The following is a 15,416-nucleotide window of genomic DNA, read 5'->3' as shown; positions in this document are numbered from 1 at the left end:
GGAGACTTTTACATAGCTCATGCTTTCTATCTGGAGGGCTAACGCTACGTCTGACCTTGCTAAACGTAGGATTTCATCCAGCGACCGTGGTTTTTGGAGCAATCCTTTCTTGAAGTTGGCACAATCGCAGCCTGCAATTATTTGAGATCACAGGGGCTCTTTGTTAGAGTAGTATTTTATTATTTATATAGCGCTTTACACCAAAGCGCTTTACAGCATAACAACCAGAAAACATTAAACATGGAACATAGAAGCAATAAAATATACATGATTTAAACCAGAAAAACAGCATGTGGAACAATTTGCATTTGGGAAGGAAGAGAAGAGATATGGGAAGGAGGAAAGAGAAAGGGAAGAGGGAGTAAAAGGGAGGGTGGTAGTCAAAGGGGGAGACAGGAAGAGATAAAGGAACAGGAAGATGGAGTGGGGAGGAGAAAGAAGAGGAGGAAGGGGAGAGAAGTCAGGGAGGGGGGTGATGAAGGAGTATTTTTAAGGAGGAACAGAAGGAGGAATAAGTGGAGATGGAGCGGATAGAGAAAGGGAGAGAGTTCCAATGTAGGGGGGCAAGGAGTTGGAAGGAGCGGAAACGAGTGCAGAGGCACTGCGCAGCGAGCAATGCGCCTGTGGCTCACTCCCTTCTTCCGTCTTCACCGGCTCACTGCTGTGCCACACATAGGCACAGAACAGTGGATATTCTCACTTCCAACCAAGGATGCCCAGGCTGATCAGGGGCTGTTCGACCGGCAGAGCCATCCTCTGCACCGGTACTATATCCAGCAGCGTTAGGTAGTGGATAATACTACAAAGGCAGTCTGGCACCAGCGGGCCCACCGCCCTCTGTTGTCCCACGCGACTGCCTAATATCTAGAAAACCCAGAGCTGTATTAACACTTCTTTATTCCTCCATCTCCAACATCGAATCACCCTCACGTCACTTCCTGCCCCTCCCATCCCACACCACATGCCCACAAGCGCCCGCCATTAACAAGTGACTCTTCTCTGGCTTAAGCAGGACGTCACAACTAGAGTGTCTTAAAACAAGCTTAAAATACGATAAACATAATATTAACAAGCATAGTTATTATGAGAAAAAATCACTCTTTTTACACTTTTGATCTTCAATAAGTCTTAGGCGTGTGTAGTCTTAAGACTAGTTTTCTTGTTTTATCTTAAGTACCGGATGTGGACAATAGATGTGATGCACTATTGCTGAGAAATGTTTTCCGAGCTAATGAGTGTCTTTTGTTCTGCGCAGCCTCAGTACAGCGTTGGTGATTGTAACTTCGCTACTTCACAGCTTCAGTACAGCGCGGGTAACGAGTATCTCCTCTACTGGGCAGCCTCAGTACAGCGCTGGTTATTAGTATCTTTGTTCTGCGAAGCCTCAGTACAGCGCTGGGCTGGTGATTACATCTCTTCTCCTGCGCAGCCTCAATACAGCGCTAGTGATTTGTATCTCCTCTCCTGCGCAGCCTCAGAACAGCGCTGGTGATTAGTATCTCCTCTCCTGCGCAGCCTCAGAACAGCGCTAGTGATTTGTATCTCCTCTCTTGCGCAGCCTCAGAACAGCGCTGGTGATTAGTATCTCCTCTCTTGCGCAGCCTCAGTACAGCACTGGTGATTCGTATCTCCTCTACCGGGCAGCCTCAGTATATCCCTCACACAGAAGCCTTCATCTGGCCTTTTTATGTCCCTTCTGCAGGGTGTTCCTAAGAGGCCTGTAAGAGATCTCTGATGGTCCAAGATCTCTAGGGAGGAATCCAGCGGGGATCCCTGGGTAGAAATGTCAAGCCAGGGGTCAGAAGAGGTGAGTGATCCTTGTTTCTCCTTGTGGTCTGCAGTCATTGCTGTCAGCTGGACTCGAGGTGCCACCGGAGCAGGATTGTCAAGTTGTCCTGTTTACACCCAATAAATCCGGATTTCTGTCGCCCGTGGGATGGCAGCCCGAGTTTCAAGTTGTGCCCGCCAGAGCTGCCGGGCTTCCTGCTGTGGGGCTGGGAGCTGTGATTTACAGCTCTGTGGTCTGATATGGGCTGCCCAGTAGGCAGCAGTTAATAGATAATCAGGGACCCTTTCATGAAGGCCTACTCTTCAAGCAAAGTACGAATGCTACGGCTGTTAATTCTGATGGTCCATGTGCATTTCAATTCAAAGTCTAAACAACTGGTGTCACCAGCAATTTGGTGTATCTGTGAGAGAAAAGGTGTAATGTGTCACCCCTTCTGGGAACTTGGTATCTCCCAGGGCTCGTGCTGTCAGTGACCACGTGACCTAAGCAATAATTTAGTCTTCGAGTATGCAACCATGGTGTCCGTGTCTTTATTGTGCAGCAGCATGCTGATGCTGCATAGCTATCAGAGGGCCTGCCCTGCAGGGCCCTCCACCATGACAGTGCCCCTGCCGGGCAACACTGTCCCTAATGGCTAGCATATCCATGGTGCCCCTGCCGGGCAACACTGTCCCTCATGGCTGCCATATCCATGGTGCCCCTGCCGGGCAAATCCATCCCTGGAAGCCCGTGCCTCTGCTGGGCAACACCGGCGTCATCCGCTTGAATGTGCCTGGGTGCCCCCAGGCCATGCATGAGCCTGCGTGCTCACGGGCTGACTGGGTGCCCAAGTCCGGAGCTGTCTGCTGGGTTCCCCCAGTCTTGATGTTGTGTCGGGTGCTCCCGACATATGCAGTGTGATCCCTGCATGTACTCCAGCTGCGTGACCGCAGCCCATGGTCTGCTGGGTGCCCCCAGCATGTCAGCTAGGTGCCCCCAGCCCTTGGTCCGTCTGGTCTGCGTGACCACAGGCCAGGACATAACAAAAGGTAAACTGCTTATTTAAAGAAATTTACTATGTTGCCTGCCTGTTTGAAAACAAAAAAAGTATTTTTGCGAAACTGCCATTTTATATACACCTATGCGGAACGGTTTATAGTGGATCCTATTTTCAATAATGAAAAGACACAAGCAATGTTTATCAATATTATAATCACTTACAGGAGACTTCAGATACATTAAAATGTTGTAGTGTCACGTGTGAACAGGGCGTCCAAGCCTACCTCCTTTTTTGCGTTCTGCAATGGTGAATGAAAAGCACAACTATGAATACCAGAATGCAGGGAAACACTTGGCACAGGATGAACCACTCACACCTGATGCACATGGAGACAGGGAATGTACACAACCACCATATAGCGGAAGGAGGAAGTGGCGTGGAAGAAGGTGACTGGTGTCGGGGTTTACTTTTTAGCCAATGCCAATCTGCATTTGCTTTGCAGAACACACAATTGGGAAAAGCTGAACTACAAGTCCCAGAATTAAAGCTGAAGTTGAATGAACAGCCAGGGCTGGATGGGAGGCGTCGAACATGTTGAGGGGCCACTTCTCTATGCTTAAAACATTTTTGGAATGCAGCCCCCTCTCAGACCAAGCTAGCTAACCAAGCACTGACACCACCCCTCACCAACACCTCTCACGAATTCTCCATTTTAACTTACACCCCCAAACCACTCACTCTGCCAATCATGTGCATACTTAATTGCTCTATCACACTGCCACGCCCCAAATTACACGCTAGCCCCTGCCACACTCTCATTCGTGCTCTTAACTCACACTTGACATGTTCCAGTTGCTCCTGCAGTCTACAGTCCTTCGTTCTTTCTCACTCATTGTCCATCTCGCAGCTTTTCTCACAGTCTATCATGCTCTTCCCTCATCCTTTCTCCCAATATGCAGCTTGCTCACTCCTTTTTGGCCCACCGCCTCCTCTCTTTACGGCCCACCTTCTCTGCTTTCTGGCCCACCATTCCCTCTCATGCTCACACACATACATATCTCTCTCACTGTCTCTCTCCACCCCGCCCTCCCCCAGCTCTTTCTGGCCCACTGCTCCTTCCGGCTCATCGCTCCTCGTCTGGTCCACTGCTCCCCTCATATGGTGACTAGTTTATAATTTACAAAGAAAGCATATTGGTTCTTACCGTTAAAAATGGGCATTTTTGCAAAAACTGTTGCCTTTGTGTGTGTTTTCTAAAATGTCTGATTTTGTAGGTGTTTTTGCACAACTGCTGATTTCGCAGTATTTAAATGATTGTGACATTGCTACAAGCTAAGGGAGAAAGATATCTATAATATTGCTGTATGATATGCTTAACAAGTGCACAAATAAAAATTAAATGGGGAGATGTAATTACAGCCAGTATCTGGGAAAGGCTAGCAGGAACTGGGAGAAGTCAGTAAACCCGGCTCGGCCTCTCATCTTAGCTGATAAAAATGAATACGATTGGGGTTGAAAATCATTTTCTGGCTGGATATTATGACTGGCCTCTGGCCTCCAAAGGCCTGGTAGTGATTGGGAAGAACCATCTTAATGCTGGATGAGCCTAGACTAGGTTTTAAACTTTCATGCTCATATAAAATATATGTAGTTGGATAATAATGGCAAAGGTTCTTAATAATTGCAACAGACCCTTCTGTAATCGGTGTGCACTTTATAAAATGCTTAAAGAATCACTCTCACCTTTTCACCTGTGAAAGTCTTTTGGCATGTTGGCTTGGTGGGTTAATGTGCCAGCCACAGTGATTAATGGAAACCTGCTGCTTGAGCTTTGCAGCAGGTTCTTAACCCACTGAGCTATTCCAAGGATTCACTGGCTTTCAAAGCTTAAAACAATTACTATAGGAATGTTCATCCAGCTGTTTTTGAAATTAATACCATTTTGCACAAATTAAATCATCCGTCAAAATGGTTTAGTGGGTATTAATGCACATATTGGTCAAATCCTAACAGTTTGCCAGTCACTGGATCCACTTTTGTTAGATCTTTGCTAGGTAAAGAAATGTGTGGTCCACATCCTCAGCCATTCTTCCAGGCAGGACTGAGGATTCCTGGTGTCCGCTATCTTAGCTATTCTTAAAGGCAGGACTGACGATGCCTGGTGTCCACTCACTCAGCCATTCTTAGAGGAGGCAGGACTGAGGATTCCTGGTGTCCACTATTTCAACCATTCTCAGAGGCAGGACTGAGGATTTCTGGTGTCCACTTTCTCAGCCATTCTTAGAGGCAGGACCGTGGAGTCCTGTTGTCCACTCTCTCAGCCATCCTTACAGGCAGCACTGGGGACAACTTGTGTCCACTTTCTCTGGCATTAATACAGGCAAGACTGAACATTCCTAGTGTCCCCTCCCTCAGCTATTCTTAAAGCCAGCGCCAGGGACTCCTGGTGTCCACCTTTTCAGGCATTCGTACAGGCAAGACTGAATAATCGTTGTGTCCACTTTCTCAGGGAATTCTGAGAGACAGGACTGAGGATTACTGGTGTCCACTCTCGTTGCCATTTTCAGAGGCAGGACTGAGATTCCTGGTGTCCCCTTTCTCAGCCGTTCTTAAAGGCATGGCTGGGGACTCCTGGTGTCCACTTTTTCAGGCATACTTACAGGCAAGACTGAATATTCCTGGTGTCCACTTTCTCAGCCATTCTTAGAGACCAGACTGACGATTATTGGTGTACACTCTCTTATCCATTTGTACAGTCAGGACTGAGGATTCCTGTTGTCCACTCTTTTAGCCATTCTTAGAAACAGGACTGAGGACTCCTTGTGTACACTCTCAAAGCTATTGGAGGCAGGACTGAGGAATCCTGGTGCCCACTCCCAGAGCTATTCTTAGACGCAGGACTGAGGACTCCTGGTTCCACTCTCATAGCTTTTCTTAAAGGCAGGATTGACGATTCTTGGTGTCCACTATCTTATCCATTAGTAGGGTCAGGACTGAGGATTACTGGTGTCCACTCACACAGCTATTCTCAGAGGCAGGACGGAGGATTCCTGGTATCCAATCTTTTAGCCATTCTTAGAGACAGGACTGAGGATTCCTGTTGTCCATATTCTCTGCCATTCTTGGAGGCAGGACTGAGGACTCATGGTGTCCACTATTTGCATTTTACAACCGGAGGATGGATGTCTTTTTACGAAGTAGGAAAAGGGGAGGTTTCTCAGAATCTGACTGTGCTAATGTAATATCTGTTGTAACAGCAAGTGGTATGGTTAACAATTATGTACCATCTTTTAAAACGCTGTGCGTGCACAAATCTAATCCAGCAAAGTAAGCAAGAACTGTCGGAGGCAGTGCACGCATTAAGAGACTTATGTAAGGACCTACCCGTAGCAGATAACGAGGCCAGTTCTAACTGGCCACTATCAGCCTGCACAGTAGCAGAGACTTTGGCAACAAATCAGCTCCTTTCTACAATTGAACTTGTTGATAATGCTATCCTGGGGGCAAGGGTGGTGGCTCCATGGAACAGGAACCAACGACCACTGCCACTTAAAACATCACTAGTGATGCAATAGTCCTGGATGCTGGCCTCATTACACGGATGGCGCTAAGGGATTACCAGCACCGGTAAGGGCACCGGTGCCGGTAATCCCTTAGCGCCACACTACGAGGTCCCTCAGTGGGTCCCGTCCTTAACATGTGGTCAGACCACACGTTAAGGAAGGGACCCACTGGAACCGATTATCTAAAGATGTGGCTTGTGAACCACTATTCATGGGAGAACAAGACGAGTTAGTTTGCCTCCGCGGGGGTCGGTCAACTGTTTCCCCTATGACCACTTTGATCAATGCCATTTTGCACAAAGCTCCAGTATTAGCAACTAATGCCATTATGAATGCAACAGCTTCAACGTCCCCATCTACAGACATACCACAGGCAACAGCTTCAATGTCTACATCTACAGATACATCACACGCGTTAACTTTAATGTTAACAACTGCTGCATACTCTGGCACCATTTTTGGAGCTTCACTACCCAAGGAGTAGTTAAATAACCAGATGTCTTCTTGCACAAATACAACTCCAGCATTAGTCAATTTGCAGTCGAAAGGTCACTTTTGTAGTTATTCTTCGGTCATCATTGGACTTGGAAACATCAGCTATATCAATGGACACAATGCACGTGTATCGAGGCAAATTACTAGAGATTTTCAGGCAAATCTCAACCTTGCGAGCTATCCGCTCAGGTGGTATAGATAGAGTGGAACTACGCAAACCTAAAAATTAGCGCTTGGTTTGTTAATTTTACTGCAATTTCATTGCGTGCCTGGTTTGGGAGGAGAAATACACACTGAGTTCCCTCTGTATTGATCTTTGTGAGTTGAAGAATCAGGAAGAGGCTACATCTTTTTTTTGTGTCCATTTTGCCAAACCCGTCTATAGGTAATCCAGAGGTACTTGGGTTACCAACTACTTCATCATCGGATCAAACTTACTCTGCGAAGAATCCTTCTGGACAAGATTGGTCTTGGCTTGAAGCGGCTATGAAGATGTTTATGACCAACCATCAGGCTATGAAATTACCCTAATTACTTGCCTCTATTGATAGCCTCCTAGAACGTCTGTGGGTTGACTAACCTTGAGAAATTCCAAATGGATTCTAACTTTCTCAAAATCAAACACGTTATTTTACTACAGGAAAGGATGCCTGAATCACGTTTTGACCTGGAGGGGTTCACCATGTTTACAAAACCAGCTACTAGAGGAGACAAGGGTCACGCTAGTGGTGGATTGGAAATTGCAGTCGACTTAAATTTAGCTATTTACGACCCATTGATATGATACATGAAGGTATATTGGAAGTAGAGCTGACCCCGAGAATATCAAAATTTAAAATATGAATAATCAACCTATAATGGAACCCCTCCCTTTCTTCTTTGGATTCAATGCATTAATAGACGTTTGGTTGGTCCGTTCATCGACACATGCAATTGTTCTGGGCAGTGAGTTTAACTCAAATTATTCGGCAGGTGCTAATGCGAACAAAGCCAAGATTTCACAGCCTATGGAGATTCTAGACAATGTTTCCCGGGGAATAGCATGGGACTTTATTTTGACAAAATGGGATATTTCCCTTGTGATGCCACGTGTAGATGTTGAGGTATCAGCTTGTTTTACGTGGCATCGTTGGTCTGCACAGTCATGGATGGATTATTTCTATATTTCCAATGTAATTGGTTATCTGTGTAGTCTGGTTTCTTTTCATGATCCGAGGGTAGGTGATCACATTATTTTGTCTATTACATTGAAAATTGATATCCAATTATGAAAAAATAAACCTCTTACTTCCCTGTTAACAGATAGTGAGGGTCTAAATTTGAAATGGAACAAACAAAACTGTTCTATTTTTTCAAACCTTATTAATAGGAAACTTATTAACTAATATCTGGAAAAGAAGTGTCTATTGTTTTGTTTGCACAAGTATTTAGCAAAATAACTTCTTGTTTAAAAGAAATGGCAAACAAGTGGAGATTAATACGAGACAAGCCATTCTTGCATACATATGATTCTAGGACAGTTAAATCTAAAATAAAAATAAAAAAAGCTAGATTAAGAGCTATCACTATTCTGCACACTTGTATTGAGAAATATACAAAAGGAAATCAATCAAGCCCACAGGAACTATCTTAAATCTCTTAGGCAGGAAATGTGTATCAAAGACAACCAATATGTCTTGAAACAACTTCCAAGTAATAGCAAAGCCTGTTTTTGGTCCATTATCAACAAACAAGTAAATTCTGGAATTGTTCATTCTGATTGTCCTATCCCAGAACAGGTTTGGGTTGTTTAATATGGGTACAAATATTCTAAGCCAAGTGGCTTTGAAATTGCTTGTGCTGGAATTGAGGAGTTGGACACTATAGGGCCTCTACCTTGGACTGAGGAAGACATCTTGCAGGCAAAAATGCATCACGAGCACCGGCCCTGATGGTTTGGCTCCAATAGTGATTAAAAGTGCCCCGGTTGTATGGTCCCTGACTTTGAAAAAATGTTTTGATTCCAACTATTAGACTCATAATATACCCCCAACATGCAGAGCGTCTATAATAATCCCTATTTATAAAAAGGCTATAGCCGTGCTCGACGTGACCAGCAAGATTTTTGCCTCACTACTTGTAAGAGAGCTTAATGTTAGCCTTGGTTGTATTGGTGCCATTATGAAACATCAGGTTGGCTTTAGGCCGCAGATGGGGACTTCAATAAATGCCACCACAATGACACACTTACAGGCATCTGTCAAAAATGGAAAAGCCGGATCCATATACAGGGCTTCAGTTGACATGGCGTTTGACCGAGTAATTAGATCAATCTGCTGGTCAAAGCTCCTGGCTTGCAAGTTTCCTTTGAAACCTGTACAGCTGATTGCTTTACTATATGCCAACTTGACTGTGAAGGTTAGATTAGCTAAGGAGGGCTCTACGTCTAGACCCAACAGAAACAGGACTAAAACAAGGTTGCGTACTAGCGCCTCTCCTATTTAATTTATACATTAGTGACATTGATCGTCTCTGGACCGACAGCAACTCATATCCTGTCAAATTGGGCCATCTAAAACTGCAGCGGATTGCTTTTTCAGATGAAATCGTACTCTTTGATAAAACAGCACTTGGGCTCCAAAGGAAATGGGATTTATTCTTTCACTATGCCACAAATAATAATCTGGCGGTTAGTGGAGAAAAATCCCAAGTGGTAATATTTACACCTAAACACAAGCCCAAGACCATGTATTGGTCGATTGGCACTCATAGATTGGATAGAATGCTTTCTTTACGATATCTCAGTTACAACCTTTCTGATTCTAGTTCGATGGATGCTAGTAAGACTCTCTCGAAGGATAAGATGCGTCCCTTGGCTTCCCAACTAAAACGGGTTTACTACCAGCTTTGCAAGTTCTGAATTATGCCTATGTTGAGATATTACTTGGCTAAAACAGAACCAGTTCTGTTATACGGCTTGGACATAGTCAATGTTGCTATAGGGCCCTATTTAGATTGCATACAGGGTCAGATTTGGAAGGAAACTCTGTGTCTCGCCATGTGACTGCCTAACGGTGTTGGGAAACATGAGTTTGGACTCACTTCTCTTCAGACTAGATATCTGTGGAGACGGCTACCTGTTTAGGCCAACATCATCTCTCCTCCCTCGGATTCATTGTATGAAGATCTAGGTCTGATGACCAAGGTAGGCTCTGTTGCTTCGGTTAATGCTTTTAGGAAACAAATGATTAACATTCTGGAATTATTTTGTTCCACTGAAGAGGAACATATTGTTCGACCTGCATCTACTAACATCAAGCTGTTTAGATTTGACTGGGCTGCTACTTGTGACCACATTTTGTCCTATAGTGACTACAGGGAATATGCCACATTTCTGAAGAAAAGGGGTGATCTGCCCAGTTATGTGTGCAAATGTCCTTGTAGTAAAGCTTGTGCTCTGCATTTGCACTGCCTACCTTAGAGCGTACCAGCTGTTGGGATCCAGGTGGTGCTGCCTCAACTGATTGTTGCATCTGCAAAATATGTGGAAACAATGAAACACTAAGACATTTTGTTACAACGTGTTTTGGTGGAATTGATGTAGGGAAGTGCTATTTTAAGGAATGTACACCTAGTGGTATTGATTTTATAAATTATGTTTTTTTTGGACTCGTAAAATGATCGGAGAGAATGTCTCATTGTTAGCTTTACGCCACTTTCTCTTGGAAGTATTGGTGTTACTTACCAGCTCATGAGCTGCTCTTCCTTGTGTTTTAACTTTTATTTTTTGTATTGTTTGTATTCACATGAATCGTATAGTTTTTGGTATTGTACTTGATATGTATTGTACTTTAAATCACTTGTTTCTTTTTCTTTTCATGCCATTTGTAAAGGTTTTTCTACACCAAATACAATAGAAAATACCTTTAAAAAATGAAGTGTTATGGTCCCAGTAGAACAACAATTGCCCCTAAAGTCCATTTCACACTGGCGGTATGGGGCATGGCATTTCAGACGCAACCTAGAGATTTACAAGGCAGTGTTATCACTTAAAAGGGAAGTGAGAATGATAGGGCTCATAAACCACATTGGAACATTGAAGAAATAGAAAGGGGACTGTCCGCAGTGGGAGAGGCAACTGAGCATGGACGGAGCAGAAAGGGGACTAGCAGAGGAAGTGCTAGGGGTGGTTGTGCATGGTAGGACTAGAAAGGGGACTGCAAGGAGGAGTGGTAGGGGCAGTTGAAGTAAATAGTGGCAACACATAAGATCCTGGTAAATAATACGATGAGAAGAAACTGTTCCATTAACTTTAGTTTCATTTTCATTGAAATTACTCTTCACCAGCTATTCCAGTGTCCCCCATTTTCCACCAGCCTTTTAATTGATTCTCCATTTGTGTATTTTCTATTATTTTAAAGACTTTACTTTGAGCTGAGCCTGAGGAAGTCAACATTTGAGTGGAAACATTGCTCTAATCTTTGGCAGCTGCAGTGAGGGTCTCATGGCATTGAAGTTCTGGGTCAACTTGAACCATTACTGAAATGCATTGGACCTGATTCATACTTTTAAGCATCTGAGTAGAAAACAAGACGATTCTACTGCAAGTAAAGCAAACATAATTCTGGTGCTGTGTTAGTTCAGTGTTAAAATGAAGATTTAGGTTTTGATGTAGAAACAAGGGTTGGACATTCCAAACGAGAATCACTTGGGATTTCCATGAGAATGTGGAGGATTTGAAATGAAACACTTTTCTCAGTTTTTCCTGTGCCACCTTTGAGAGGGAGTCAGTCTTGGTTGTTTTCTTTGCATTCTGTCAGATTTCACTCTGAACCCCCAGGTGGAGTACATCCCTGCAGTTGAAAGCTCCAATCTGTATTTATACATTCTTACCATGAATAGACTAGCCATGCATGTTTCTGGCGGGCAATGCTGACTAGACTTGTGTTCATTATTGTACATGTAAATCAGTGCATATTCTCCCAGCAAGTATCCCTTTTCCATTTCTCTCTCCTTACTGGTGAGGGCTCTGGAGGTACCATATTTATATATTTGAGGATTGGACTGTGCTGTGGTTTTCGGTCCCTGCGTTTCACTCTTAAAATTGATCTGCGGCAATACACAAATGGCTTCACTCAGGATCACCCAGTGAGTTTGAGAGAGTGGGGAGTAAAGTGAGAATGAATGGTTGAGCCCTGAGTCTATTGATATTTAGGCTGTTTGATGATATAAAATAATATGTGGAACCTCTGCTTCTTTCCACAGAGATTGAGGAGCCATGAGCTACATGTTCTGGAGAAGGTCAACGATAGTACACAATGTGATGAGCACTTTAATCCGTCGTCGCACCTGGAAATACATCAGAGAACCCACACAGGAGAAAGTCCCGTAGAGTGTTTGGAGTGTGAGAAAAGCTTTGATCAGAGTTCATATATTTACCAGCATCAGAAGAGCCATATGAGGGACAAGCCGTATGAATGCCCACAGTGCAAGAAAAGCTTCAAGAACACCTCAAATCTGATCACGCATCTTAGGATCCATACTGGAGAAAAGCCCTATGGGTGCACAGAATGTGGTAAGCACTTTAATTGCGCAACAGACCTGAAGATTCACCATAGATCCCACACCGGAGAGAAACCATACCAGTGTGCGAAGTGTGAGAAAAGCTTCACTCAGCGCTCAAATCTGAACCATCATCAGAAGTGCCATACTGGAGATCGACCATACCAGTGTACAGAGTGCAAGAACCGCTTCAAGTACCGCTCAAGTCTGATCACGCATCTTAAGATCCATACTGGGAAAAAGCCCTATGGGTGCACAGAATGTGGTAAGCACTTCAATTGCGTAACAGACCTGAAGATTCACCACAGATCCCACACCGGAGAGAAACCATACCAGTGTACGGCATGTAAGAAAAGGTTCAGTCACAGCTCACATCTGTCCCAGCATCAGAAGACGCACACCAGGGAGAGGCCCTATGAATGCACAGAGTGCAAGAAAAGCTTCAAGTACCGCTCAAGTCTGATCACGCATCTTAAGATCCACACTGGGGAAAAGCCCTATGGGTGCACGGAATGTGGTAAGCACTTCAATCGGGTAGCAACCCTGAAGAAGCACCACAGATCCCACACTGGAGAGAAACCATACCAGTGTACAGAGTGTGAGAAAAGCTTCACTCAGAGCTCAAACTTAAACCGTCATATTAAAATCCATACTGGGGAGTGACCATACCAATGTACAGAGTGTAAGAAAAGGTTGTCACGTCTCAGATCTGCATCAGAAGAGCCGTACTGGGGAATGACCATACCAGTGTACAGACTGTGAGAAAAGCTTCATTAACAGCTCAAACATGTACAAGCATCAGAAGAGCCATGCTGATGCAGTGTTTTAGGCCCTCAATGCGGTATCAATCTTGAGGCAACATCAGTGATCCCAAACAGGTAGTGCACCCAAGGTGGAAGCAGCAGAACTGAGTCCTCATAAATAAACAATGCTCCTGACCTGGTGTTACTCCTCTGTGATCATTGTTTAATGTCTGAGAGTCTCCAGCAGTTGTTTAATTATTTTACCGCCCATTGACAGCGCATGGCAATGTTAATTCCTATGGCCCGTCCCACCCACTACCCTCCCCCCGCCCGCCCTAAACACATCCTCTTGGGATCTCTTTAAGTCAGCTCAACATCAACCTTTGGCCTGTCAGTGTAATTTCTAAGCAGTCTGATGAGGGTGAATGGCTTAATTGCAGTTGTAAATGCTCTACTTTGTCGTCAGGCATAGTAATCGTAGCCGCCTGCCTTTTACAGCCCCCCCCACCTTTTCCCCTTTCCACTCCCCCCCCCCTTTTCCACTTCTCCTGTCAAAGTCTGGCATTACCCCAATTTCCGTCAGGCATAGTTATCGTAGCTGCCCGTCTTACAGCCATTTTTCCCCTCCCCCCTCCTTCTGTCTTGCAGCCAATTGTCCCCTCTTATAGCACTTACTCCTATCAGTTGTCTCATGATCTGATAGCAGTCCATCTGTCCCCCCCTCTCCCTTGTCCTCTCCACCCATTGCCCCCCCAGACTACTCTGAATCATCATCTGACCTTCTGTTATAAGTCTCCTGTCTGTTTCCTCTCCTCATCACTCTCTCCCCCCCTTACCCCCTGTAACTCATGCAGTACAACAATTGTCGTGAGGCATAGTAATGTTACTGTGTGTTTGTCTCTTCTTCCCTTCCCTTTCTCTCCCTCCCCTTCTGTTCCTGCACTTGCACTATCAGAATTGTCGCCAGGCTGATTATGATCGCTCTATTTATTACATTCTAATTTGTTTCAAGGACCTGTAAGAATGTAACTGTTTTCTCCCATGTTCCCTCCCTCCTTGAAGCGCTTTGAAACACATTGTGTATAGGCGCTATACAAATAAACAATCAAAAATCAAATCTACTGGTGTAATGAACATTTCTTAACCAAATGTGCCTTCAGCCACTTGATTTATATCTATTCCCGGCACTGAAGTCGTGTTAACAACAAGCATTGACAAAGCCAGCACCTTTGGCTTTTGTGTAGGCATGGGGTAGGCATTAGCCAGGCACTGCTATCGTATGCCCTGGTAATATACCCTTTGTCCAGCTTTTCCTAAATTATGGGCAGGTAGCATCGCTGTTGCAGTTCCTGGCAAATGCCTATCCAATTGCTACACAAAAGTCAAACTGTTGGGTTTGCCAATGCTTATGTTAACACTCTTTTGCTAAATATATTTATGTGTACAATTATTTATATATTTATATAGAGGGATGACAGGTCAAAGTGAAGGAAAATGATGCCAAATTGTTACAAGCAGTCAGATTCAGAACCTTCACAGTGTTGCACAGAAATAATAACTAGTAACACCTGGCCGGGATGGATTGACCAAGCATTTTCAGTGGCGTTTTTGGATCCGGATGCAGTTGTTTTGGGCACTGTTCATTATTATGTTTTTCCATACTTTCTGAATGCTCCTAAGAGTGACATTTAATATGTGTTTTGGCTGCCAAGTGAACCTGCTGTTTCAATTCACACTGCAATGCCCTCTAGGAATCACTCGAGCACACATTTTAATTGCCTTGAAGTGATGACATTTAGCAGTTCTGCACTTTTGATTTTGTTGACACAAAACCATATTTGGTATCTGAGAATCTAGTGAAGGTGGTCCTAAAATAACCCTTAATGGCAACCTGTGCTTGAAAATGTTGCTGCTGCATGGCTGCCACTTGCCCAGGTGTCAGCCAGGCTTGGCTTTTTACAGTGAGAGAGCTCTCATGTTTCCCCCCATACCATGCTTGGGACGGTCATCCAGGTCTGTGTTGTCCCTTTTGAATTCTGGGATGTGTAGTTCTTCCAGGGAATAAGAAAAGAAAACTGCAAGTCCCAGAATTCAAAGTGAAAAAGACAGGACTTCATGATGTTCCTAGCAGGGTATGGGGAAACGTAAGCGCTCTGGTAGCCAACAGCAGTTGGCTACCTGGATTTTGTAGTTTCACTTTTTCAGTTGGCAGTGATTAATGATGAAGTTTGTCCTCAGATTGGCATGATTTAATCCTCAAACTGGTTTTTGATGATACATTTTGTAATCTGTCTTGAATGTGGCCT

General features: G+C 44.4%; 1 protein-coding gene across 1 annotated transcript; it reads left to right on the top strand.

Moving 5' to 3' along the window:
• Window positions 1-1,650: 1,650 nt before the first annotated feature.
• Window positions 1,651-14,227, top strand: LOC138489357 (zinc finger protein 436-like). Its single transcript, XM_069617074.1, has 2 exons — window positions 1,651-1,807; window positions 12,071-14,227. The coding sequence occupies exons 1-2, from the start codon at window positions 1,784-1,786 to the stop codon at window positions 13,028-13,030; spliced, it is 984 nt and encodes a 327-aa protein (XP_069473175.1). The 5' UTR covers window positions 1,651-1,783; the 3' UTR covers window positions 13,031-14,227.
• Window positions 14,228-15,416: the final 1,189 nt, after the last annotated feature.

This window comes from Ambystoma mexicanum, chromosome 9, assembly GCF_040938575.1.
Source record: "Ambystoma mexicanum isolate Mex_15411 chromosome 9, UKY_AmexF1_1, whole genome shotgun sequence".
In the NCBI taxonomy this organism is placed as follows: domain Eukaryota; kingdom Metazoa; phylum Chordata; class Amphibia; order Caudata; family Ambystomatidae; genus Ambystoma; species Ambystoma mexicanum.
This window is presented reverse-complemented; position numbering and strand designations above follow the sequence as displayed.

Excerpts from the sequence above, each read along its gene's own strand:
- LOC138489357 (XM_069617074.1), top strand. The coding sequence starts at position 1,784 with ATGTCAAGCCAGGGGTCAGAAGAG. Across the intron at positions 1,808-12,070 it reads CAAGCCAGGGGTCAGAAGAG|AGATTGAGGAGCCATGAGCT; the intron begins GTGAGTGATCCT and ends TTCTTTCCACAG.